This window comes from Pyricularia oryzae, chromosome 7, assembly GCF_000002495.2.
Source record: "Pyricularia oryzae 70-15 chromosome 7, whole genome shotgun sequence".
Lineage (NCBI taxonomy): Eukaryota > Fungi > Ascomycota > Sordariomycetes > Magnaporthales > Pyriculariaceae > Pyricularia > Pyricularia oryzae.
In genome coordinates this window covers 514,179-540,067 of record NC_017854.1, presented here as the reverse complement: position 1 = coordinate 540,067, position 25,889 = coordinate 514,179, and the positions used below count along the sequence as shown (strand labels likewise).

The window sequence follows — 25,889 nt, the reverse complement described above, 5'->3', positions numbered from 1 at the left end:
ATGCGAAAGAACCATATATTGTGCTAACAACAGGGATCGATGGCCCGCCTTTAGCCCATTGTTTTGTATTCCATTGCCCCAAGTCTACCCATCACATACGAGCATACCCACCGGAATACATGGGATGCCATCCGCTCTCCCCTAATCAAACCAGAGAGGGCAAAAATGGTACGGGGAATATGTGGCGCATTCGCCGTCTGCACAGCACCACCTCCAGCTCTATGGATAGAGGCATCGTTTACAATACGTGTAAGTGTACGCCCCTGAGACTGGGGAAGTAAGATGTGTGGATCCTGTCCTTTGGTCTTGTATTCTCAAACTCGAGCGTAAAGGTGAGTTTCCTGAAGCGCTGCCGTTGAAGCAGCAACTGAAAGAACCTCGTGTTAAGCTACAAGGTTCAATGTTCGGCTACCGGATGTCTGAGGGTCGGTAGGTCTTGTACCCGACCACGAGCCCGGTATTTTAAACTCATCATTTCAAACCTCGATACCGCAAGGGTGTTGAGTTTGAGCATCTCCACAAAACTGCAAGCCTCAGTTGCAGTTGTAACGGAGTGCAGTCCGGGTAAAACAACGTGATGTTTATCAGATCGGTCAGGTACCGCTTGTAACGCGGTCCATAATATCGCAAGGTGTACTTCGCCATTAGTTCCATACAAGGCTTAATCCAAAGGGAATTTAGGCTTCCAGCTCAGCAAAGTCTACACATTCGTTGACTGCGTCTCATAAAAACCCTTTCGTATTTTCACCGGGCAAAATCTCCGTCCTTCCGGTCTGTACAATTCCTGCATAACACTTTTGACTCGCACATCTCCAGACGCCCAAAATAACTCTCTGTCTTGCATCGCGCACCTGTGGGTACAGTCTACACAAAGCTGGCGAAAACGGTCATCGGATTTGACTCCCTCTACATTTGCTTACTTGTACCACACCACAGCGGCAGCCAACGCAGCGATGGCCGCCCCAGGCCCCGCGTGAAATACGCCCCCTCCGAGGTTGCCGTTCTTCGCGATGTGGTACCCATCCGCACCGGCCACGACGAGTCCGATAACGCTAAGGACCGTTGCGCATTCCACCCATTTGCCCTGGCACGCAAACACCAGCAGCGTGATCCCGGTCCCGAGCTGGCGTGCGCCCAAGAGTGCGACGTAGCTCGACGCGGCGGGGTCGTGATGTGGTGGTGGCGGCTTGGTGGTGTCTGTTGTGGATGCGGCTGCTTGCTTTGGCGACTCGGGTGGTTGGGCGAGGGGGATGCCGAAGGAGGTTGCAAAGGCGGTGGGATTGACTATCGCTTGGGTGCCGGTGAGCAGAGAGGCTGCCGTGAAGATGGAGCACACGGCTTTGAAAGCGGTTATTAGGTTGACGCTTGCCATGATGTTTAATTGGTGACCATGGAACGACTAAGCTACAGACTGTGCGAATTACTGACGGGACCTTCGGGTTTTGGTTCGGGTCCTTAGGTAGGTAGGTAGGTAGGTAGGTACCGTTTTGCGTCTGTGCGGTGCTGTCGTGACGTCATTGTTTATAATTAACGTTGCGTACCCCCTGTTCGGCACCCCCCCTGTTCGGCACCCTGAAAATCTAACAACGAAATGCCTACTTTTATAAACTGATTTAAATATAAAATTATCAACGGACAAAAATACAATCGTTTTCACGCTTCTCCGGTTCATTAACCTCTTCTTCATCAGCTAAAGGTTCCAAATTTTCTATATCATTTTCCTGCAATCCAATAATGTTCTGTTTGTTAACCAAAAGCTCGTTTGGATCCGGAACCACCCTCCTCCTTTTAACCGGCCGTATTGCCTCCAGTTGTGCTTCCAATAAGCTGATTTTTTGCTGGGCGCTAGCCAAAAGGGTATCTTTGGCTTCGAAGCTTTTTTGGACTTTTGCAAATAAAAGACGTGAAGTAGCGTTGGTTTTGTTGGATTGGGAAAGTTTTTGCAGTTGAAGTCGGATATCTCGGGTCGTTTTAGGGGTTTTCCAAATAAGTAAAGACGGGTCGTTAATTTTTTGGGCTGGGCTTTCCGGTGTTTTATCCCTTTGCAAACCGTTGTTTTTATCTTTTATAACGTTGGCGTTGCTATTTTCTAACAAAAAAGGGCTTAAAAGTGGTTTAACCAAGTTTACCGGCCATAACCCCGTTGTACGCCAACCAGATTGAATGGTTTTTGCTATAAATGCTTTTAATCTGGCTTTTCGATAACAAAGTAGGAAATTTCGTTTTCTAATAACTGTTGAACAGCAAAATTGGCTAACAAATCCAAGTTGACGTCGATAAACTTCTTTTAACGGCCCAAAAACTGATAGATCCAATGGTTGAAGAACGTGTGACGAATGAGGGGGTAAATATAGGAGTTGAATATTATTTTGCAAGCAAAGTGTCACAGACCTGAAGGACAGCCACTGGGCTGTCGCTTAGTCATAACCCCTGTCACGTGAAGGCGCGAGGGCCGAGCGCCTCGCGCGCGTATATCTACGCGAAATCTCTGCAGTCTCCGATATGTAGCTCCTCGAGCTACGTCTTCGTCAACAACCACCTGCTACCCTGTACCTGGAAGACTAGATAGCCAATATACTCTGTCCTGTTACCTGATCGCCCGCACCTACCTGTCCGCCCTGCCTGCCCGTGACATTACGTAGCTCCTTCATTAGGTGCCCGCGATGCCTGCGTCACTGCAACCCCCGATCTTAACCGATTCGACCGAGGAACTGATCGAACACCTACAAGGACACCCTGAACAATGGGTGTCTTACATCTCCGATTCCTACCAAAAGCTGCAACTATTGCACGATAGCAACGTCCGCCTGAACTCCTGCCTAGAAATGCAGGAAGCCGAGACCCAACGCGCCCGCGCCGAAACGGACCGTGTCCGCGACAAGGCGCAGGCCGACATTCTGGCCATGGCCATGGAAAAGGCCTCCGCCATAACCTCCCGGGATGCCGCTTTCGCCGAATTAGAGAAAACACGGTCCGAACTGAAGGAAGTTCGGACCGTAACGCTACCCACGGTACACATAACCACCCCCGCCCCAACTACCAACACGCCTGTTGAACCCCTTATGGTTACTCCTATGGGAACGACTCCGCCGCCTGCTTCCGAACATCCCGCCTCCGCCCGCCTTTCTAAACGACTTCCAGACCCCGATAAATTTACGGGCGCCCGCTCCGACCTCCGCCGCTTCGCCACCCAAATCCGGGGGAAAATGACCTCAAACAAAGACCGCTTCCCCAACCCCGAATCACGCCTGATTTATATAGCCGGTCGACTGTCCGGTAAAGCGTACAACCTGATCCTGCCCAAAATGGTCGGAGGCACACCCCAATTCGGAGATTATACGGATCTCCTCCAATACCTAGAGGAGGTATTCGGGGACCCCGACCACGTCCAAAACGCACAAAACAAACTATATGCCCTGAAACAGCGGAACGTAGATTTCGCCGAGTATCTGTCGGAGTTCCAACGCCTGTCTTTGGAAGGAGAAATGCCGGAGGATGCCCTCCCCCCTCTTTTATTCCAGGGAATATCGGAAGAGCTCCAGGACATGCTCCTCCACAACCCCGCCCCATCTCGCCAATACCACGAATTCACCCGACACCTGCAAAGCTTGGATAACCGCTACCGCCAGCACCAGCAGTATAAAAATAGACAGACACGTACCCCTCGGGCCGCAGCGCCCCCCGCGCGCGCGGCTCCCCGAACCCAACCCGACATACCGCGGGCCGCCCCCAAGCCAAACGCGGAGCTCCCGCTTAACGACCCTATGGACCTGAGCAGCCAACGCCGCCACAACCGCAAGGAAAACATGCTATGTTACCGTTGTGGATCCCAAGAACATTTCGTTGCCAAATGCCCGGAACCGGATACCCGCCGCACGCGGCTGCACCAGGCCGGGATCGAACGATCCAGGTCCAGGTCCAGGTCCCCGCGCCAGATATAAACCAAACTCCCTAAAAACCCCCGCCGCGGCTCGGACGCCAGCCGCTCCAGCAGCCGAAGTTCGAAAAACGGAGCCCGCCTGGGATAAGTCGCCCCCAGGCCGCCAAGGCCGCGCATAGACCGCCGGCGATCCGCATCTCTGCCGCCGCCGTTCACGGGTTCCCCGTTGAAGAGGAATATAACCAACGATCCGACCTGATGATCCTGCCTGCCGAACTGACAATGGGGGGGCCAAAACCTCCCAACCTATGCCCTCACCGATTGCGGTGCGGAAGGAAAATGCTTCCTCGACCAAGGATGGGCCGAAGAACGCCAACTACAAATATATCCGCTGCGAAACCCATTCGACATCGAAGTATTCGACGGAAGGACCGCCGAAAGTGGGAAGTGCACCCATTATGTCCGAGGACAATTGAAAATCAAGGACCACATCCAGAAAAACGCGCTGTTTTTCGTCACACAGCTAGCCCACTACCCCATTGTGCTAGGAATGCCTTGGCTAAAGCAGCACGATCCAACGATTGGATTCGCGTCACACGTTATTACGTTTGATAGCGACTATTGCCGCCGATATTGCAATATGCCCGACAAACCGGAGAAGGTTAAAGCTTTACACGCCGTACCAAAAAAAAACCGCCCCCAGTACCAGGCTGACCGACCGCCGTCCCTCCGCGAAATGGATATCGCCCCTATCTCCCTGCAAGCCGCGAGCATGTACGCCCGCCGCCGATCCTGCCGACTGTACGCCGTAACCTTGAAACAGATTAATGAGGTTCTAGCCGCCGACCCCCAAAATAGGAACGGGCCGACCCTGCCCGAAACAATCCGGGAATTCGCGGACGTATTTTCCCCGCAAGAAGCCGAGAAGCTGCCCCCACACCGACCGTCCGACCACCATATCCCGCTTATAGAAGGAAAAACGCCGCCGTTCGGCCCCCTGTACGCCATGTCCCGCGAAGAGCTAATAGCCCTTAAGGAATGGCTGACCGCAGAGTTGAAAAAAGGGTTTATCAGACCCAGTTCGTCATCCGTCGCCTCGCCCGTTTTGTTCGTGAAAAAGCAGGGAGGAGGGTTGAGGTTTTGCGTGGATTACCGCGCGCTGAATAACATTACCGTAAAAGACCGTTACCCGCTGCCGCTAGTCCGAGAGACCCTGAACAACCTGGCCGGCATGAAATTCTTCTCGAAAATCGATATCGTTTCCGCTTTTAACAATATTCGGATTAAAAAGGGGGAAGAATACCTGACGGCATTCCGCACGAGATTCGGCTTATACGAGAGCCTAGTCATGCCTTTCGGGCTAACGGGAGCCCCCGCGACGTTCCAGAGATATATAAACGACTCCCTGCGCGAATACTTAGACGTATTTTGTACAGCCTACCTGGACGACATTTTGATTTATAGCCGCACCCGAACAGAACACGAAGAACATTTGAAACTCGTACTGGAAGCCCTGAGGAAAGCCGGGCTATACGCCAACGCCGCGAAGTGCGAATTCTTCGTGACGGAAACCAAGTTCCTGGGCCTGCTGGTCGGCGTCGAAGGCGTAAAAATGGACCCTGAAAAAATCACCGCTGTCCTGGACTGGCAAACACCCAAAAAGCTTACTGACGTACAAGCATTTTTGGGGTTTGGCAACTTTTACCGGCGCTTTATCCGAGATTTCTCAAAGATCGTAGCCCCTTTGACGAAATTGACCAAGAAAAACGTCGCATTCGAATGGAATAGCGCCTGCGAAACCGCCTTCCGACTGCTGAAGAGAAAGTTTACCGAAGCCCCCGTACTGGCGCACTTCGATTGGGAAAAGGATGTGATCCTGGAGACCGACGCTTCCGATTATGTTTCTGCGGGAATATTGTCACAATACGGCGACGACGGAATACTCCGCCCCGTCGCGTTCTTTTCGAAAAAACACACAGCTACCGAATGCAATTACGAGATTTACGACAAAGAATTGCTAGCCATTATCCGCTGTTTTGAAGAATGGCGCCCGGAACTCGAAGGGACGTCGTCCCCGGTCCAAGTAATTACGGACCACCGCAACCTGGAATATTTCACGACGACGAAAATGCTCAACCGCCGACAAACCCGATGGGCCGAATTCCTGTCAAGATTTAATTTCCGTATCACCTACCGACCCGGGAAACAAGGAGCGAAGCCCGACGCACTAACCAGGAGGTCAGAGGATATGCCTGAGGAGGGGGATGAACGACTTAAGCACCAAACACAAGTCGTACTGAAAGAACACAATTTACCTGCCCGCCCCACCCGGTTACAACCCATAATCCGCCAAAACAAACCCCTATTGCCAAGACACCTGATAGAGCTACTAGACGCCGGATACGAATCCGACCCGATAACGCAATTTGCCCTAGAAGCGTTGAGGACAGGCGCCGACCGCCACCCCAAGCTGCAATTGGCCGAATGCGAAGAACGATCCGGCTATTTGTATTACCGCAATAGACTGTACGTACCCGATTCGAATAATCTGAAAGCCGAGATTCTGCGCCGCTGCCACGACTCCCCCGTCGCCGGTCACCCCGGCAAAGCAAAAACCTACGACCTGCTGTCCCGAGAATATTACTGGCCCGGAATGCTACATTACGTATCATTATGGGTAAAGAAATGCCAGACCTGCCGCCGAATCAACCCGTCCCGCGAAAGCCACCAGGGCCTCCTGCGACCCCTGCCCACTCCTGAACGCTCATGGCAACACCTGTCGATGGATTTTATCACACATTTGCCGCAAAGCAACGGCCACGACGCCATCCTAGTGGTCGTAGACCGCCTGACTAAGATGAGACACTTCGTCCCTTGTAAAGGGACCTGCAATGCCGAGGACACCGCCAACCTGTACCTACACCACGTATGGAAACTACACGGGTTGCCCCTGACGATAGTTTCGGATAGAGGCACCCAATTCGTGTCGAAGTTTTGGAAACACCTGACAACCCGTTTGAAAATCGACAGCCTGCTATCCACTGCTCACCACCCCGAGACTGACGGACAGACCGAGCGTTTTAACGCGTCCCTGGAACAATATTTGAGAGCTTATGTGGCCTACCTGCAAGATGATTGGGAAAGTTGGCTTCCCCTCGCCGAATTCACAGCCAACTCCCACAAGTCCGAGACCACCGGAACCTCCCCGTTTTACGCGACTTACGGATTCCATCCCCGCATGGGATTCGAGCCGGTACCCCTGAACCAGCCTTTGCCCGCCCAGCGGGATGCCGAAAAGCTAGCCGCCCGAATGGAAACCATTCTGGAACAAGCCCGCGCCGAAATGACCGCCGCCCAAGCCCGTTACGAAGAACAGGCGAACCGACACCGTACCCCGGCCCGCCGGCTTACCGTCGGCCAATATGTATGGTTAGACGCACGGAACATCCAGACCGCCCGCCCGCAGAAGAAACTGGATTGGAAGAACTTGGGACCCTTCCGAATTTCTGAAGTGATTAGCCCGTACGCCTACCGTTTGGACCTGCCGTCGTCTATGAGAGTACACCCTGTTTTCAATATAAACCGACTAAAACCTGCTGACGTTGAGCCCCTGCCGGGCCAACAACCTGCACCGCCACCCCATTTGGAAGTGGAAGGTGAGAGAGAATACGAAGTCGAAGAGATCCTCGACTCCTTTTGGGAAACCCGCGGCCGAGGAGGCCGCCGGCTGAAATATATCGTCCGTTGGGCTGGATATAGCGAACCCACGACTGAACCTGCCGATTACCTGGAAAACGCTGCTCAATTGGTAAAGAATTTCCACCGTCGATACCCCCATAAGCCCGGGCCCCGGCCGTGACGGAGCTCGGCCTGGAAGGGGGGAATACTGTCACAGACCTGAAGGACAGCCACTGGGCTGTCGCTTAGTCATAACCCCTGTCACGTGAAGGCGCGAGGGCCGAGCGCCTCGCGCGCGTATATCTACGCGAAATCTCTGCAGTCTCCGATATGTAGCTCCTCGAGCTACGTCTTCGTCAACAACCACCTGCTACCCTGTACCTGGAAGACTAGATAGCCAATATACTCTGTCCTGTTACCTGATCGCCCGCACCTACCTGTCCGCCCTGCCTGCCCGTGACACAAAGAAGCATAAATTCGTCTGTTATATGTGATCCATGGCCATCCAAAACTAATAACCGCTTTTCAGGGGTTAAAGGTTGGGTATACGGAATAAACACCTTTTTTAACCATTCGATAGCCGTTTGGTTATTTGTCCACCCGTTTTCGGTTGCATGAAATTGCCAATTATCGAAAGGGCTTAAATCCGTGGGAAACCATTGTTGTTGTACGTTTTTTCCCTTAAATATAACGAGGGGAGGGAGGGCAACGCCCGTAGCCGATATACATTCGATTATAGTCGTCCAACCACGCGTTCCGGGCTCTTTTCGTTGCAACGGCCGGATCCCGTTAAGCCCTAATACTAGGCCATTAGATCCTTTGCCTTCCATTATACCGGTTTCGTCCATATTCCAACGGTTTTCCGGTTTAATAGCGTTAATAACCGGGTTCGTAATATAAAGCCACCAAGATTTAATTACCTCCGTAGTAGCGCCATTAACCCGGGCGTTATCTATTCGACGGGGCCTTTGGGTTTTAAGGATTGGATAACGAGCCAAAAAACGAGTTATCCAACGTTTTCCAAGGCCTTTTGTCTCTCCGGCGGCTTGAAGAATTCGTTCGGCAAAAAAGCGTAATTCTTGATGCGTTGGCGGAAGCCCTAAAGCTGTTTGGGTAAGTACCCAATCAGCCAAATGCTTTTCCTGTTCCGTGGAAAGCCTTTGAAAAGGGCTTTGTGCTTTTTTATAAGGTTGAGAACCTTTAAGTCGACTTTGAAGTGTAGACCTAGGTATTCCCCATTTTCGGGAGGTTTTTGCAATTGGATTGCCATTATTGACGTCGTTAATTGCAGATATAAGCTGTTTTTCAGTATATTGCTTCATTGGAAAATGGAGAATTAAAATCAGAAAAAAGTAAATCCAAAAGTGACAGATTCATCGAGATATTTATAATAGAAGTTGGAGGATAAAAATAAAAGTGTTGTTATTTTTGGGTGCCGAACAGGGGGGGTGCCGAACAGGGGGTACGCAACGTTACTTGGGGATTGTACGATGTGGACTCCCTTTAGGGGTCTTTAAAACCTCGGTTAACCCCAAAATCGCGGGTTACATGCGATGGGGATTCCATACTAAACTAAATTATTAGCAAAGTAATACTTAATGCAGATTACAATAATAATATGATAACCCTATCTACAGTGTTTATACTTGCTAATGTGATGGTATTGCCCTGGCAACGTACTTTGGGTGCAAAATTAACAAAACTGAAGTTTTATAACGGATAGGAGCTTCTTTAATATTCGATGTTATCACGTGCATATGGCTCAGCCGGTGCGCCACCAGCCTCAGCTCCCAGGGGCTAGCCCCTCTAACAAATTGGAGCACAGCTGCGTGGTATTGATTTTCAATCTTGCAGAGGTTATACGGGTATAGTTAAAATCTCAAGGAAACGACGAACGCAGGTTGGGTGGGAATAAAGGGGAACAAAGGCGTCCGTTTTTGGGCGCCTTGAACTTCCGGTTCTGGACGCCGCAGATCCCAAAATCGAGGTTTTTCTCCTCGTACCGATTTAACAAGGACCGACGGTGTTGTATATTTTTGTACTTTTGCCATGTTGTTTTTTACTTTTGCAATGATACTTATCTATTGTACTGCTCTGTTGTATCTTGTACAGATTCTTTCCTAAACCAGATCTTACTTTGTTTCAACTACATCGTCAAAATGCCTTCGCTATTACGGCAACGGATATCTCCATATTCGTGATTCGACAGTCAAGGCGGGCGGCCAAAATCAATAACAGCAGGACATTCGAGAACGAGAAGAATGCTCCCGGTCGATCATGCATGCGTTTATTTATGCCTGTTACCGGATGCACGTTGGCCACCCTTGAAGCATTGCCTCAAGATAGAGCCGTCTCTTGTCCATACTGATACTGGCGATTCCTGCAACTCCCATGTGCCTACTGCCGTAGAAAGTGCCGAAACGGATGAGATGTCCTGCCCTTCTTGCCACTTGTATACTCTTGCTTGAGAGGCATATAAAGGCCCCGGATGGCGGGAGAGTGTGCTCCCGAACTTATTCGTCAACAGGTCAGCGTTGTCAAGATAGACCCGTCCGTCAGGGCCCATGTGGCCGATGAACCTTTGCAGCGCATAAAGAGTGAAGCCGAATGGTTGGGCGCCAGCACCGCTCCGATCGAAGACCCCAGTGACGATGCCCTTGTCGAGTCATAATATGGTATTGAAAGGAGGTTGGGGCCAAGATGGATACCTTGCGTACAACTCGTCATCATCAAAGTAAAAAAAGGTAGACGTTGCTTGAGAGCAGTAATCCTTTCATTTTGTCGGGCAGGCCCATGGCGAGGCAGGTAACCCCGCACAAGGGGGTTCTTCGTTGGCGAAAAGCCGTGGTCTTTTGGCCTTTTGTCATCACGAGAGGTCGTATACTCGTAGATGTGTGCCCATGCCCCCTTTTTTTCTTTTTGTTTCTTTTACATGCCGCCCAGCCGGACCGGCTTATTAGACTCTGGCTGAAAGGGGGACACCCAGAGCTGAGCTATTGCTCATGTCAATATTGTGATTTCTTTCCTATAGGTAGGTATATCATGGCAGGGGACCATGACGCTATTCAGCGTCCAACAGAAGAGCAACTTGACTCGATTGTAGTGCGAAATGTCGACGCATAGCTCTGTCTCATGGTGGTGTTAGACTTGGAAGCAGTGCAAAAGGAACAAAGTTGGCTCCAGAGACAACGAGGGGCGGAGAGGTTGACCATGAATTGACAATTCGAGAGATGGAAACGGCCGTATCATTGCTCCCATCTCCCAGTATTGCTGAATGTCGTATGACACAGCATCAAAATGTGAGAAGTGTATGCATGAGAAGGTATAGCGGACCGGTCGTATTTGGTACGGTAGAAGCGCCAAATCCTAATGGGGAAAGCCCTGAGGCCAATGAGACCAACCGGGTTGTCAAAGGCGGTTGTAAGCAAGAAACCTCAGCAAAATATGGTCTCGCACAGCAAAAGCGATGCAAGTTAAGGGCACCGAGGTAGTTGGACCTAATATGGATTAACTACCTAGGTATGCTAATAACTTTTGACATTTATTTCTTTACTTCTTTTTTCCGGTTTTCCGCTCGCCAGCAGGGCTTTGCTTTTCTTTGCATGCAAAGCAAGTGGCAACCTGTTTGGGCAAGGCGTTCCGCACTTTTAAAAGACACCGCATTAGTTCCAATCGAGATTGCCAGGTGATTTGCACCTGCCCTAGGTTGGCAAAGTACTATTCTATGACGGCTTGAGCAGTGCGTTCCAGTATTCCATTCTAAATCTGAATCGACTAATCTGGGCATTTGTGCCGATTCCCCCGTTCGCGGCAGTGAGGCTTAATCTAGGTCCTTATTGTTCAAAACTACCTAGTTCCGCTGGGTTTTAGCCCAAACCGCCTGCCTCTTGGGAAAAAGCAAGTGTTTCTTTTTTTGGGCTAGCCCCATCCGCAGGGCAGTTGTATCCATCTCACCGCAAAAGACCAGAATAACGAAACCTCCTCTCAGCCACGTACATCGTATTTGCAATTTTGGTCATTGTATGAGATACGCTTCGCCATCCACTCGCTGACCCGTGCGACAGCCTCTCCGGCTAGGCCAAAATCTCACCGACACGTTTGGGCGTCAAGGATTGTCGCATCCGGGCTCCCATCCTGGCCGCCTGTGTGACAGGATACTCGTAGGCTGCTGCTTTCACCGCAGTCGTGCCCATGTCTCAGAGGTTCCGGCCAGTGTCCGAAGGCCGCCGTGAACGGGAAACATTTAGGTCAGCGTCTTGTCCGGTTTCATGATGGACATGTGTGCTCACTGTTTGCTGCAGATACGACCCTTCCCTGATTGCTCAGGCTGTTTACAATGATCTGGATAACCTCATCCCGCCGGCGGAACTGCGCGGTTCCGCAGATCCGGCGCTGACGACGTTTGCTGAGCTCGCCGTCTTGCGTCTCAAGACCTCCCGTGCTCTGATTTCTCTCTTTGATCGCAACTACCAGTACATTGTTGCCGAGGCCACGCCCTCGCTTCCGTTGGCGCCCTATGCCAAGATCAAGAATCATGAAGCGGGGGAGCATCTCGTGCTCTGCGGCACAGCCATTCCGCGCGTTGCTGGGATCTGCGAGCTTGCCCTCGGCGTTCCAGGGTCTCTCGCCTGCAATGGTTCTACGGACGACGCCGACATTCCCGTGACCATAATACCAGACCTCGCAGCAGATCCCAGGTCCTCGCAGCGCGCCTTCTGCCACCTTGCGCCCGAGAACCGCTTCTACACGGGCGTCCCGTTGCGAACCCCCAAGGGCATCGAGATTGGCGTCTTTTGCGTCTTTGACACGCGGCCCCGCGAGGACCTGGACGACGTCTCGATACAGTTCCTGCGGGATCTTTCCCAGGTCATCGTGGACTACCTGGACTTTAAGCGCCAGAGGGAAAACAACCGCCGCGCGGACCGCATGATTCGTGGGGTTGGCAGCTTTGTCGAGGGCGAAAGCACCATTCCCGAAAGGGGCACTGCCGAGGGTCCGGGGGCTTTTGATGATCACTCGGCTCAGAAAGGCGTCGTGGGCAAGGTGCAGCAGCAGCAGCAGCAGCAGCACGCTAAGCGGGATCTGGACCTTGAGTTGACAGAAGCTTCGAAAAATTGCCAATCACCATCCCAAGCACCGCCCCTGCGGCGGCCAGGCCCGAGCCCGATATCTAATCCGAATTCATCTTCCAATATCGGTCGGTCCATTTCCGGTTTTGCACAAACGCAAAGCCATCTACAGGAGCCTGGAACTCGGCGTATCTTCTCGAAAGCTACGGATCTCATTCGCGAGGTTATTGATGTGGACAGTGTGTTGTTCTTGGAAGCCAGCATCAGATCTTTTGGCGGTTTGGCCGAGCCAAAAGCATACGCCGCCAGACCTGTGCAAGACAACGTGTCATCTTCTTCATCTAATGACGAGAGGGATTATCATCAACGAAATGGAATAGGCATCCGCAGCCAAAGAAGCGAGCAGCACACTTGTCGGGTTCTCGGATTCTCAAGCATCGATGGCGGCTCGCCTTCCCAGGCTTGCTCGTCGGTGTCGGAAAGATTCCTCGTCAGGCTTTTGCGGCGCTACCCGCAGGGCAAAATCTTCAACTTTGACACCAAGTACAAGATCCTATCTGGTGACAACTCAAGCGGTGAGACCATCTCGGGCCTGGCAGCGGTCGAGTCGAGCGAAGCCTGGACCGCAACGGAAAATGGACTTGGGCACAGGCCAGAGCCGTGCCGTAAGCGACATAAGAAACGGATATCTCGCCTCAACGAAGCGAAAAATATTGCTGCCATATTTCCCGAGGCGCGAAGCGTGGCTATTGTGCCCCTCTGGGACACGCAGAAGCACCGCTGGTACGCCGGAGGTTTTATTTGCTCGACGACTCCAGGTCGGACGTTTGCAGTCGAGCATGAGCTGAGCTACCTCCGGACTTTTGGCATCGTCATCATGTCCGAGGTCGACCGCTTGAAAGCTCAGCTTATGGAGACGTCGAAAATCGACTTTTTGAGCTCGCTGTCCCACGAGCTGCGGTCTCCCCTGCACGGCATCATCCTCGGCGCAGAGCTGCTCAGCGACACTCCCTTGGACGCGTTTCAGGGCGAGAAGCTAGCCTTGATTGAAACCTGCAGCAGGACGCTGCTGGAAACCATCAATCACCTGCTGGACTTGAGCAAAATCAATAATTTCCTCGGCAATGCATCATCACGTCGGCAAGCCACACGAGACGCCAGGGTTCCAAGCGGAGTCAGGGGTTTCAACTCTAGGGGTGCAGGGGACTGTGAAAAGCTCGGGATTGAGGCAGGCATGATGACCATTGCCTCGGATTTCGAACTCGATGTACTCACCGAAGAGGTAATCGAGAGCGTCTGCGCTGGATTCAGCCACCAACGGCTGTCGACAGAAGGCGTCGAAGACCAGAACATGATTCGGAAACCGGATGGCATAGAATCGATTCAAGACGCCACTCTCAAGTCGGAGAGGCATGTCGGAGACGTTGCCGTAATGTTCGACATCAACCCAGCTGTGTCTTGGACTTTTCATGCTCAGTCGGGTGCAATACGCCGCATCATCATGAATCTTCTGGGCAACTCGTTAAAGTTCACCAGCAAAGGCACGGTCGACGTCACCGTGGTCCAGATGCTCCAAGACGAAGGGAAAGCTCAAAACTTGACTCCTGTGAAAATCATCGTCACCGACACCGGGAGGGGGATCGGCCAAGAGTTTCTTCGTCACAACCTGTTCTCGCCATTTTGCCAAGAAGACAGCCTTTCGTCGGGGCTGGGTCTCGGCTTGAGCTTGGTGAATAAGATCGTTGCCACCATGGGCGGGTCAATCCAGGTCGTGAGCAAGCTGGGCCAGGGAACAAAGGTGACGGTCGTTCTTCCGTTGCGAGGAGCGGCCTCGTCGTCGCCAACAGGCAACCTCTCCTCGGCGGGATTTGAAGAATTCAAAGCACTCACTGGCCAGCTGGAGGGTCTCCAAGTTGCGCTGATTGGGCTGCCGACCGAGCAAAACGGCCACGGAGGAGGTGGCGATTCTGACTGGTTGCAGGGCACCCGTGGCGAAGGTGCTTTGCTCGCAAACTTTTGCACGCAGTGGTTGCGAATGCGCATTTTCGAAGGCTCGACTTGTGCACCGCTGCCCGCAGATCTGATCATAACCACGGAAGCTTGCTTGGAAAATTTGTTGGCCGACCAAAGCCACGGCAGCGTCTCGACACCTGTGGTGGTGGTCTGTCAAAGCCCGCTAGTTGCGCGCCAAATGGCAACCTCGGCCAGGTTCAACAATGGCAACTCCATATTTGAGTTCGTCTCACAGCCGTAAGTGACCCCTTGGTCCAAGCATTGAGGCTTCTGCTAAACTGCCCATCTGTTTCAAGTATCGGTCCTAGAAAACTTGCCAAGGCCCTGTTGCTAAGTTTGAGGCGGCGGGTAAAATCGCAAACCTCTGCGACCTCGATTGCAACTCCGTCGTCGCCGGTCACTCCAAAAGTCACTTCTGGTTTGACACCCAGAGGCTCTGAAATTGAGGATGGGACTGCGCAAACCTTTCGACAACGCATAGAAACCGTTGTACAAACAGCAACAGCGGTGAAAGTCGACTCTTCTGTCAAGGAAAGCGAAACCCAAAGCAGCGTTATCCCTCAACGACCAAAAGAAGGCTCTGTGTCAGCTCTTGGGCCCGCAGATGCTCCAACCAAGACGGCTGAAAAGTCCGACGCCAATGGGCCGAGGTTTCTACTGGTCGACGACAACCCGATCAATCTGAAGATTTTGGTGTCGTATGCCAAAAAGCTCGGCCGCCGGTTCGCCTGTGCCACAAACGGACTGGAAGCCTTTGAGGCTTTCAGGGAGAGCATCGGTCAGGGTGCCGACGCTTTCAAGTTCGTCTTGACCGACATATCGATGCCCGTCATGGATGGCTTCGAGTCGACCCGCCGTATGCGCTCCCTCGAAATGGAACGGGGGCTGCCGCGGTGCAACATATTCGCGCTCACGGGCCTGGCGTCGGCGGGCGCGCAGGAGGAGGCGTTTGCGAGCGGCATTGATTTGTTGCTCACCAAACCGGTGCGGCTCAAGGAGCTGAACAAGATCCTGGAGAGCAAGGGGGCGTTTTTGTAAATGTTTGTGGGTTTTGGTCATGAAACTGGTTGGCATGAAATGTCGTGTAATAAATAAGTTGTGTAGAGATGAAGAAAAAGATGTCAAGAAAAAGAGGCGAAGAAAAAGAAAGGAAAAAAGGACAACCGCAAGCAGATGAGGCAGGTACCCTTGGCTGGATAGTGTCACGGCCAGGCAGATATTTGGTGAACCCCTCGTGCATCGATCCGGGGGTATTGAAGTAGACTTGGTGGTTAGCGAGTGAAAAGCTAATAGGACAGAGTTTTTTTTTTTTTTCTCTCTTTTTTTCTCTTTTTTTGTAAATTCTGGCCCTGAAAATGCTACAGGGGTGTTCCACTAGACTCGTAAAGCAAGCAAGCAAGCGGCAAGCGGCAGGAGCGATGATTTGCCAAGCATGGCGGCTAAAAGGCTCGGAAGAGGTTGAAAGAGCAAACGAATGGTTCCACAGGTACAAAACGGGCATTGCATCCTGGAACCGACCTTGATTTGCTCAGCCTTAAGAATCGCGATCGAACCAGGATCTAAAATTACCAGGCCTTTTTGCTCAGGCTGGCCCGGGGCTGGATTGATTGGATTTCCAAATGTGTATTCCATACCTTGTCTTACTTTGTACAAGTGCATCCTTTTGATGGCCCCCAAAGAAGGCCTGAGCTCCACCTTGGCTGTCCTGGAGTGAGCTTCCGGGAGGGTTGTTCAGGGCGCCAAATCGCTTGGCCTGCAGGGGGGAAAACCCAGACGTTTGGGTACTCTGACAATCCGAGTCTGTCATGAGTGACGATGGTTCTTTTTTGGGGGTGACTACTTGAGTTTGTTGGTCGCTGTCTGTACCATGAATAACATCCAAAATAAATCTTGGCTTTTGAGGTTACTGGCTGCGGCTTTAAAAGTACTTAACAATACCTGCCTGGCTGCCACCTCCAGCTTCGTGGAGACTAGATAGCGTTATTCCGTCATTTTACTCCAATGTCCTACAAGAAAAAAAAACATTTATTTATAATAATAGTCAACAAACCAAAACCATGTGGTGGTCAATACCAACAGCTTTTATATTTCTAGCGCCGGCCACATCGGCCGAGCGCAGACTCCCCACCGACGTCCAGGTCGACCTCCTGTTCCCCCGCAACGAAACATATGCGCCGGCGCCGTGGTTCCCCATCATCTTTGCCATACGAAACCTCGACGCCGCGTGGCCGCTGGACGTCGACCTCCAAGTCGACGTCTTCAGCGTGGGGTCGCGCAGGAACCAGACCCAGCACGTGAGCTGGCAGGACATTGGCCTGTACTCGGTGCCGACGCCGGAGAGGCACTACTTCCACATGCCGGCGATAAACATGATCGAGGGCGCCACGGACCGCTACAACATCGTCTGGCGGCTGCGGATCTGGAACAGGTGCTTTGGTGGTGACGACGACGACGACGACGACACCAACACAACCGAGGCCAGGTCCTGGACAAACGACCCCGCGCCCTTTAGGATGCAGAACCTGAGCTTCTCCACCGCGCCGGGCGCGATGCTGCCCGACGTCGAGACGTCCATCGCCTCGTGCCCTGAGCCGAGCGAGAGGAGCTCGGCCGCCGTTCGCATTCTAAAAGTGCGGGAAAGCTCCGCCGACGGGGGGAGGCCATGTCCGGTCATGGAGGACATCCCGCCCGAGAAGTGTATATACAGGCCGCTCGCCAAGCAGCTGGCGGGCAGCGTCAAGACGATTCTGGACCAGAAGCTTTGTGCTGCAGACGCGCGGCAGACGACCTCGGCGCCCTGTCAGCGCTTGAGCGTGGGAGCGTCCCCGGTCGTCACGTCATGGTCATGGATGGGCTGGGCGCTGGTTGCTTTGGCCTCTGCTGCATGGGTATAGATATTATAGAGGCTGTACGGGTTTTGGAGAAAATGGTTTCTGGATAAGAGAGGGTTGTTGGAGCCGAATGCAATCTGCATCAGGAGGCCGAGTCAAGGCCGTTTTGTTTGCTCATCCAATATCGATAATTTATCCTGATCCGCTCATGTATTTGGAAAAAAAAGAAAATCCTCTAATTTCTTCATGGATGGCGTTAAACATGAGGAATCTAACGCAGGGGATGGTACCAAAATCTATATAACAAGACGAAAAGTTCCCAACTCTACCGTGAAACCGAATATTTTACTCCACACTGTACTTGGAGCCAGATATACTCTTTTCACCACTGTCTGAAACACTGACAGTAAAATATTTGCCGCGTATGTTTACACTTTTGGAAGAGCCCGGTTCAACAGTAACCCAAGCGATTCTTTCGCCCTTTTTCAGGATGGTGACTTCGGTGGCCGCGATACCAATGGCTTGCATCGCAACAAGAAGGATGGTAACAAGGGCGGATTTGGAATGCATAATGACGGTTGTTCTACTGGTATGTTAGTCACATAGTTTGTAAGACAATAGACAATGCGTGTGGGTGGGGCATCTACTACCTTGAGATGGAATTGAAAAAAGTACGATGCAAAAAAGGACAAGAGAATAGAGGAAGGTTGGAAGATGAATAATGTCGTAATTTGAAGTCTGTGCAGGTTTCCTCACATGTAAAAGTGGTGAGCAAAAAGAAAAATTTCGTGACCTTTTCAATACACTTGAGCTGTATTTAAATACTTTGAAAATCCGTATATATTTTACCATATAGGTAGTTATAATAACGGCATAGTATGTTGTACTCGCTTAGGTATGTTTGTGGAAGTATTATTGTGTTGTTTACACAATAGAAGCTTCCGCATAACCTACCAAGTACCCGACTCCCTGTTTGCATTGCCGCATTACTTTGGAGATTTCATTCCTCGGCAATGTCCTCTGCCCTCTCAAGGGGGCTTCTTTGGTGGCACGACTCGCTACCAAATACCGCTCCGCAGATCCCAATTGCCCAAGGTCGATATCCTTTGGGTCTGTTTGGTTGGATTCGAGCCACAGCTTTGCAAAAAGAGGCGCCAAGTGGAATACTCGCACGCGATAAGCGCGCGGCGTGGGTTGATGCTGGAAATCAGTGACTTCCAGCTTGCTTACAGTGGAGGAAGGACCTTGCTTTGCGCAATTTCCCGTGTTCTTATTTTGGGGGCCAGTGACGCAGCCACATGATTCGATTGCGAAGAAAAAAAAGAGAAAAAAACATGAAGAAAAAAACAAGGATGGTCAATGAGCCTCAATTAGGTAGGTAGGTAGATATATTACCTTAGTCAATGATTCTTCCAAATCAAGTCTACCGCTTCTATTTAGAACATTCTCCAGGGAAAAATCAGGTCATCGAATACCACGCCAGCGTCCGAAGAGTCCTGCAAGCCTCGCATCGAATATGGATGAGCAGATGCGTCCATTTGGACTTTTAGGCCCGTTCACCTGGTCCGACTATTACTATGGTCAAGGTCAAGAGTAGGATTGGGTCCTCCCTGGGCAGTACGGGACAGAGTTGAGATGGCTAGAGTATTAGTGGACTATAAGAGGCGAGAGAGAAAAAAATCTGGAATTGTCAACAGGCGACACATAGGGGGTCACCCCCTAACTACGAGAACTCACCTAATTGTTCGCCAGCGATGCATGGTCGAGTACTAGGATAGGTGGTAGGCATCTCAAGTTCTTTTAATAAAGCCAAATCGGCAGTTGCATCAGTCGCTCCTGAGTAGCAATACCTATAGGGAGAATATTCTATTCCTAGGTACCTTGGTTATAAACGAAAAGCATGGCAAACATGTCAAACACACCTTGCGCCAAATAACAATGGAAGGCATCGATGCCCGTTGTGGGGATGAGGCCCGGCCTGTGATACTTTCCCTCTCTCCTATCTACAGCTAACATCGAGACAATTTCTCTTATAGGTGTCTAATGACTCGACTTTCAAAGCCCTGTGCAAACCGGCTGACAGGGCCCATTCACTGTAGGTGAACTACCATGTTTCAATTGGGGAAAAGCCCCTCCAGCGTCCCTGACGGCACTACATTCTGTCTTGATACCGTCGGCAGCGTTTTAAAGACAACTGCGAGATGCCTTCGTACCGGTACCCCAGTGTTCGTATTCGGCCGACAGGGCTTTCTGGACCGCTCCCGGAAGCTTCGGTCGTAATTTGGGGGGTCATGCCATAGCCCTACGAGGCTATCCATGAAGACTATCACCGGGCCGTCACCTTATTATTGTCCGACGAGTCGCTGCATCCCTGGCAGGCTATGCACGTCTTTTCATGAATCATGTAAGCCGGTTGCTTGAGCTGAACATGGCGAGCAGATGGCAAAAGTCTCTAGCCGAGCTGCATCTTCAGTGCTCAGCGGCATCAGCCTGTGCAGGTGAACTATAAGTGTGGTAAACATTCGGTACTTCGCAAATAGATTGGAAAAGAAGACTAGTTACAAGCTCTTCGTCTTGAAGCCAAAGAAAACTGCTACGAGTCTCATCAAAATTCCTCATCTCATCAGCGTTCCCTATCCCACAGCCACCCAGAGCAAAGTTTCAGCCCATTGCCCTAACTTTTTGCAGCACGATATCATGGTCCTAGACTATACGCCTTTTTATCTCTCTGCTCTCCGGATAATTAAGATAATTAAGAGCAGCCTCAAAGACTCGTCGTGTGATTCATGCCTGACAGTTTGGTCCCTGATGCCGACGCCTCTTCTGTCCAGACCCTCGCACTCGCTAAACCCCAATGGTAGATGGCGGCTCTCGTATTGGACCACTTTGCGGCACGGTTTTAGAGGTTCAGACGAAAGCCGCAACTGATATATTGCAGACTCTTCTAAGCTCTAGAGGGGGATTCAATGTTGCACTCAATAAAAACCGCAGCAGATACCAAGTGAGGGGGATTAGGCTTGGACGGGCCGGTGCAAATTGCTAGGAGTCTGGCATTGTTGGCGTTTTAGCATTCTTATTTTCGGGGGTTAAGACCTCCCATATCGTGAGCAAGTTATCTGCTGTCCAAGCAGTTATTAAAGGCTAGCTCAACATCTTTCTAGGTGAGTATGGTGGTATGTCGTTATAAGCCGGTCTGCCATGACAGGATGCACTATGCAGAATGTATCCACATTCAACCACACGATAGTGACGATACTGGCTGGAAAAGTGCGGCAAATGTTTTTCTTTTTTCCGTTACCAAATTGTCCTGCACCCGTTTGAGAGCGACCGAATCCGGTAATCACCTACTTCTAGATACTCAGGTGATATCGTATACCCCGTCTGATTCTCTTTAATGCGCCGATTGAACATGCTGGTCAGGTCCAATCTGTGAGGCTTGGTCTCGCCGTTGTGGTTGCAAAAAGGCGGTGGTTCATCAAGTCCAAGCAATATCCTGAATTAACCGATCTAGAGGTGGGTCCCAGTGATGTCAGCGATGGAGACTACCCCGACAGCACTAACGCAAATTCACTTGCGCTCGCGAGGAATTTGTTAGTGCACAACCCCCCTTGCTGGTCACCACCCCGGACGACCACCGTCTTCGCTTTCGTCGTTGGCACAGTCGCAACCAATCGCTTGGCAGCTACCACCCTGCCCTGGCGTCCCCTCGTGGCAGCAGGGACCTGCGTCATTACGCCTCCAGCTTCCTCGCCATCATTCCAGGGGTAGCGACGAAAGGCAGGCCAGATGCAGAAGATGCGCCCCAATAGCTTCATCCATTTTCAAGGCGTCTGGGCCTGCAAATGGCCTGGGGTCCAATGAGACCACCGATGGCCGTGACGATGTGTCGGGATCCTGTTTTTTTTTTTTTTCTTTTTTTCTTTTTTTCATTTTTTTTTTCATTGCTTGTCTATTCTTGGAATGGAAGAAATACCCTTAGCCTCTTTAGCTGATCTTCCTGAAAGAAAACAAAAACATATTCCCTCTCTCGCGGATGCATTTTCCGCGTGAGGTCCTCGATCTCACCTTGCTCAGCCTAGACCATCTTTTATCTGTTATGCCTTATCAACCGACTCGCTCAGGTTACTTTGTTATATCCCCACCTGCACCATACGTATCGTTGTGATACAGGCTTTCGAGCCACCATCTATAGCATCACAAGATGTCCTTCAATGATAACTTCACCGTCCCTATAGTCGTCTCCAACCAGTGCGGAGAAACGATATGGCCCGGCGTCGGCACTCAGCACGGCCGCGGGCCCGGCACCGGCGGCTTCGAGCTGCAGGCGGGCAAGTCTCGCGAGTTTAACGTCAGTTGGGACTGGCAAGGCCGCATCTGGGGCCGCACAAACTGCACCTTCAACTCTGACGGCAGCGGGCCAGGGCCTGGGGGCAGCATCGCTGGGCCTGGCACGGCATGCACGACGGGCGACTGCTTCGGGCGACTCAACTGCGAATTCACAGGCGGCGTCCCCGCCACCCTGGCAGAGTTTACCCTCTGGGGCGGCTCGTCGGGCAAGCAAACCTTTTACGACATCAGCCTGGTGGACGGCTACAACCTGCCGATGGCCATCGTCTACCTTCCCGCGCCCAACATGACGTACATACCACCGAACCTCGTCAACCCGAGCTGCATCGCGACCTCCGGCTGGCTCGAGCCGCGCGCCCGGTCGGGCACTGACCACTACACCAACTCGTCGTACCCGATGCCGTACGAGCCAGACCAGGACAATAACAGTGTCGCCCGCTGGTGCCCCTGGGACCTGCAGCGCTTCCCGCCCGAGAAGCCCGGCAGCGGCGTCTATCCTTACCCGGACGACCACATCGAGCGCCCGGTCTTTGACCCGTGCCTGAGCGCGTGCAGCAAGACGGGCTCAAAGGAGGACTGCTGCTCGGGCGACCACGCCGACCCAAACGTCTGCAAGCCGGGCCTGTACAGCGGTAGCGCCAAGGCTGTATGCCCGGACGCCTACAGCTACGCCTTTGACGACCAGACCTCGACCTTCATCATACCATCGGGCGGCGGCTGGGAGGTGGTGTTTTGCCCCCAGGGGAGGTCGACCAACATCCTCCGCACCTTTGGCGACCAGCTGAGGCAGCTGGGCGAGACTGGCAAGATCAGCCAGAAGCATTTGGAGGAACTCCGTAGCGCCGAGTATATCAAGAGTCGTCCAAGTGGTGCCGCATCACCTAGCGCGCCTGTGTCTCTGAGGAATGTGCTGGTCTTTTCTTTGGGGCTTGGACTTTTGAATATCATGTGGTAGTATGGGTGGCTTTGGATACCGTGGGTTGGAATGATTTGACGTTTTGATGAAGGTCGGGGTGGTGGATGATTGCTGGCCATCATCTCTTTATTTCTTTTGCTTTTGGCTTGGAAATCTCTTGCTTCAGGGGCAGATTTTTATGTCCTACGTTTCACGCGCTCCTTATACCCCCCTTTGTTTTACGATGCAGATACCCTAGATGCCTAAATTGGACCATTACATTTTACTTTGTGTAACATTTGGAAAATAACTGATGCGCCGACAGTTAGGTCATGCAGATTTCTACAGCACTCGAATGACACGCCCTACAAGCTCACAGACAAACCAGACAGATCTTCTGTCCATTCCTAAGCCTTGTCGAATATGGAATCCCCAGTTTAGATAGTTTCCTGCGGCACTATCACATGCAAGCCAAGCCCAAATGACAGGTTACAGACAAGTAAAAACACAAAAAGGGTCAAACGATCGGCCCATCTAAACCTTCTTTCCCTTGGCCTTTCTCCTCCTCTCCCACTCTGCCCTCTCTTCATCATCGCTGCCACTAAACTCGGCATCGTCATCACTGCTCTCCTCCCTAGCCTGCTGCCGCGATGCCGGAGCAGCCACGCTGTCGGCGTCGACAAAGTCCCCACGGTTCAGCTCCTCGTACTCCTGCCGCCTGATGATGTCCTTGAGGGCCTCGTTGCCCTTGTCGACGACCTCGACGAGCTGCAGCGGCGTCCTGCGCTGCTTGTTGCGGATGCGGGTGCTGGCGCCGTCGCTGAGCATCATCTCGACCAGCGCCGCGCCCAGCTGCCGGTCCTCGGCGTCCGTCTGCTGGCTCGTCCACCGGATCGCGCTGTGCACCGGCGTGTCGCCCTCGGCGCGGTTGATGGGGTCGCACTCGAGGCCGTCTTGGGAGAAGAGGAAGTCGATTGCGTCGTCTGTGTGTGCATGTTTGATTCCCGATTAGCTTTTCAGCTTTGCTGTTGCGTAGATTTCTTTTTGGTAGAAGAGCAGGGGGGGTTTGGAGGGAGGAAAACTAACAATTCCCCTTCAAGGCCGCTTCGTGCAAAAGATGGTTCCCCATGACCGTCTTGGTCTCGTTCAGCACCTTGGCCACCTTTTCTTCGTCCCCTATCTCCTCGACGATCTGCTCCAACATGCCCACGTCGTTTGTCCTGCACGCGTGAATCAGGCGTTCCTGGACCGACGCGCCCTAAATCGTGTCGAGAGAAAAACAAAGCTGCGCGTTAGCTAAAACAGGAGAACGGCAAGACAACCCCTTTCGCGCAGGCGAGTCTGTCTTGTGCCCAGGAACAAGGCCCAAGGATGTAGTCTATGTACCTCGTGCTCTTCGCCGTCTCCTGCCATGGTTTCGGTTGCTTCCTTCGCCCCCCTGGTTCGGTTTCCTTCGGGTTGCCGAGTATCTGCCTTCAAAAGACAGAGCTGATGCTAAACAGGTCGGAAGTCGGGCTGGGCTGTATTCGCTCGGTCGAGGAGGGGTTCGGAATGGACGGTGGGTCGAGAGCTACACGTTGACGTCACTTTGAGCTGTGAGCGACTGATTGGTCACTTGCTTCTGGTCGTCTTTTTGTTTTTCGTTCGAGTGAATATCGTAGCAGGTTTTTCGGGCAGCTTGCGCGTTCAGCTCCGAGGGAAATGTTGGTGGTAGTAAGCTCGGTTGGTTTCCATTGTTAGTACGGGGCAAGTGGACGTCCGTCCGCTTCGCATGGCGTCAGGGGTCAGGTTGGTTGCTTCAGAGTGCCTTGCCCGCGCAGCCTTCCTTGGTGGGGGCGGGGTACAGCCCAGACAATACAGTGCTACCATCCGGCAGACAAGGTTATTATTGGAGTGCTTATTCTATTTATATTGTACTTGACTGCGTACATGTCTATAGATGGAATAATGTCTTTTTCTGGAACAGTTCAGATCTTGCAGGTTTGCACGAAATTGTGATGACTTTATTTGCGATTTTTGTCAAGTCATTTCATCAATTGCGTCTAGGATCCCCGGCGTCTATGACTGCGCGTTTAATTGAATGTGCATTTTAATCATTTCATCAGTAGGCAGTAATGTATGAATATCGTCATAGTAATAAAGCGTTTCATTAATAGAGTCTGCATTAGTCCTTAGATATCTGCTCAAGAAATCTAATAATCCCTCGCACCACGTAAAGGTTCAGACTCAACAAACAAGGGACCCTCCACACAGTTTCAAGAACTCGTAGAGTTCAATCCCAAGTGCTTCAAAGGGCTGCCCAACACTCGGCATAAAGATGGGCTGACATGGGAAAGGTTTTAAAGGTGCGAAGAAAACACCAAGATTCGGTAGACCACAGCACACAGAAAACAACCTTCCAGCGGACGCGTCAAACAACGACTCAACCTCAAACCACCAAGAACACCAAGCCCGCACCATCCGAAAATGAAGCCTCACCCGCGCAAAAGGGGAGGCTTCGGATGGCAGTGGCGTCCCACAAGGCGGATCCGCTCGGCGTTCTCAAGGTGAGGGAATCGGTGACGGCATCAAAACACTTCCAGGGTCTCCAGCGTCGTGGGGTCTTTTTTCCGGCGACGAGTCTTTTGGTCTTTTTGAAATCTTAAGCGGGGTGTGTGTGTGGTCGCGGGACGTCTCCAACAAAAAGATGATGGAGACGGTCCAGGGGGACCAGTTGACATGTGTTACGGATAAAACGACCGGGCCGTCCCACCAAAACCAGTAAAGGGGGGAACGGGCGGGCCCCCATCCTCGGGGCGACGCGCGCCACGGACCACAGGAAGACTGGGTCCGGGGGATCGCTGCCGAGTTTTTGAGACGGGTTGCTGACGACGCTTCCAGACACGAGCGTCAAAGCGAGGCCGGCGCGGCATCTCCGACAACACTGGTCTACAAACCCCGGAGAGAAGCGGGCTGTTGCGCGCAGCCATTCTCATCAAACGGGAGAGACAGGGTCGGGGCCGCGGGCTCGCTGAGCGGTCCTCCAGCGGAGCAAGTTTTGTAGTGTCGCAGAATCTCTTTTGGCGCTCGACATCGCTTGCTTTTTGTAGGCTCCAGAATGCGAAGAGTCATGTGGGCGTTTTGGAAGAGCTCGAGCTAGTGAGCCTTGTTGTTTGCTGGTGGACGATGCAGCCAAG

At 52.1% G+C, this 25,889-nt stretch overlaps 7 protein-coding genes across 7 annotated transcripts; 4 read left to right on the top strand and 3 right to left on the bottom strand.

Annotated features, from left to right (window-relative positions):
• Positions 1 to 12: 12 nt before the first annotated feature.
• Positions 13 to 486, top strand: MGG_17880 (uncharacterized protein). Its single transcript, XM_003720594.1, has 2 exons — positions 13 to 249; positions 333 to 486. The coding sequence occupies exons 1-2, from the start codon at positions 120 to 122 to the stop codon at positions 431 to 433; spliced, it is 231 nt and encodes a 76-aa protein (XP_003720642.1). The 5' UTR covers positions 13 to 119; the 3' UTR covers positions 434 to 486.
• MGG_03042 (uncharacterized protein) lies at positions 132 to 1,441 on the bottom strand. The gene has a single exon (XM_003720593.1). It carries the CDS (start codon positions 1,370 to 1,372, stop codon positions 917 to 919), a length of 456 nt encoding a protein of 151 aa, XP_003720641.1. The 5' UTR covers positions 1,373 to 1,441; the 3' UTR covers positions 132 to 916.
• Positions 1,442 to 11,749: 10,308 nt separating this feature from the next.
• MGG_12530 (histidine kinase G7) lies at positions 11,750 to 15,678 on the top strand (the record flags this gene model as incomplete). Its single annotated transcript, XM_003720592.1, has 3 exons — positions 11,750 to 11,805; positions 11,860 to 14,877; positions 14,937 to 15,678. The coding sequence occupies 3 exons, from the start codon at positions 11,750 to 11,752 to the stop codon at positions 15,676 to 15,678; spliced, it is 3,816 nt and encodes a 1,271-aa protein (XP_003720640.1).
• A 927-nt stretch (positions 15,679 to 16,605) lies between these two features.
• On the top strand, positions 16,606 to 17,706 carry MGG_03043 (uncharacterized protein). Its single transcript, XM_003720591.1, has one exon. The coding sequence runs from the start codon at positions 16,698 to 16,700 to the stop codon at positions 17,532 to 17,534; it is 837 nt and encodes a 278-aa protein (XP_003720639.1). The 5' UTR covers positions 16,606 to 16,697; the 3' UTR covers positions 17,535 to 17,706.
• A 3,660-nt stretch (positions 17,707 to 21,366) lies between these two features.
• MGG_03044 (uncharacterized protein) lies at positions 21,367 to 22,988 on the top strand. Its single transcript, XM_003720590.1, has one exon. It carries the CDS (start codon positions 21,673 to 21,675, stop codon positions 22,771 to 22,773), a length of 1,101 nt encoding a protein of 366 aa, XP_003720638.1. The 5' UTR covers positions 21,367 to 21,672; the 3' UTR covers positions 22,774 to 22,988.
• MGG_03045 (ankyrin repeat protein) lies at positions 22,974 to 24,427 on the bottom strand. The gene is made up of 3 exons (XM_003720589.1): positions 24,100 to 24,427; positions 23,800 to 23,971; positions 22,974 to 23,696 (listed from the first exon to the last, which is right to left on the bottom strand). The coding sequence occupies exons 1-3, from the start codon at positions 24,124 to 24,126 to the stop codon at positions 23,248 to 23,250; spliced, it is 648 nt and encodes a 215-aa protein (XP_003720637.1). The 5' UTR covers positions 24,127 to 24,427; the 3' UTR covers positions 22,974 to 23,247.
• Positions 24,428 to 25,141: 714 nt separating this feature from the next.
• MGG_17879 (uncharacterized protein) lies at positions 25,142 to 25,682 on the bottom strand (the record flags this gene model as incomplete). Its single annotated transcript, XM_003720588.1, has 2 exons — positions 25,142 to 25,288; positions 25,527 to 25,682. 2 exons carry the CDS (start codon positions 25,680 to 25,682, stop codon positions 25,142 to 25,144), a joined length of 303 nt encoding a protein of 100 aa, XP_003720636.1.
• Between the last annotated feature and the right edge of the window lie 207 nt (positions 25,683 to 25,889).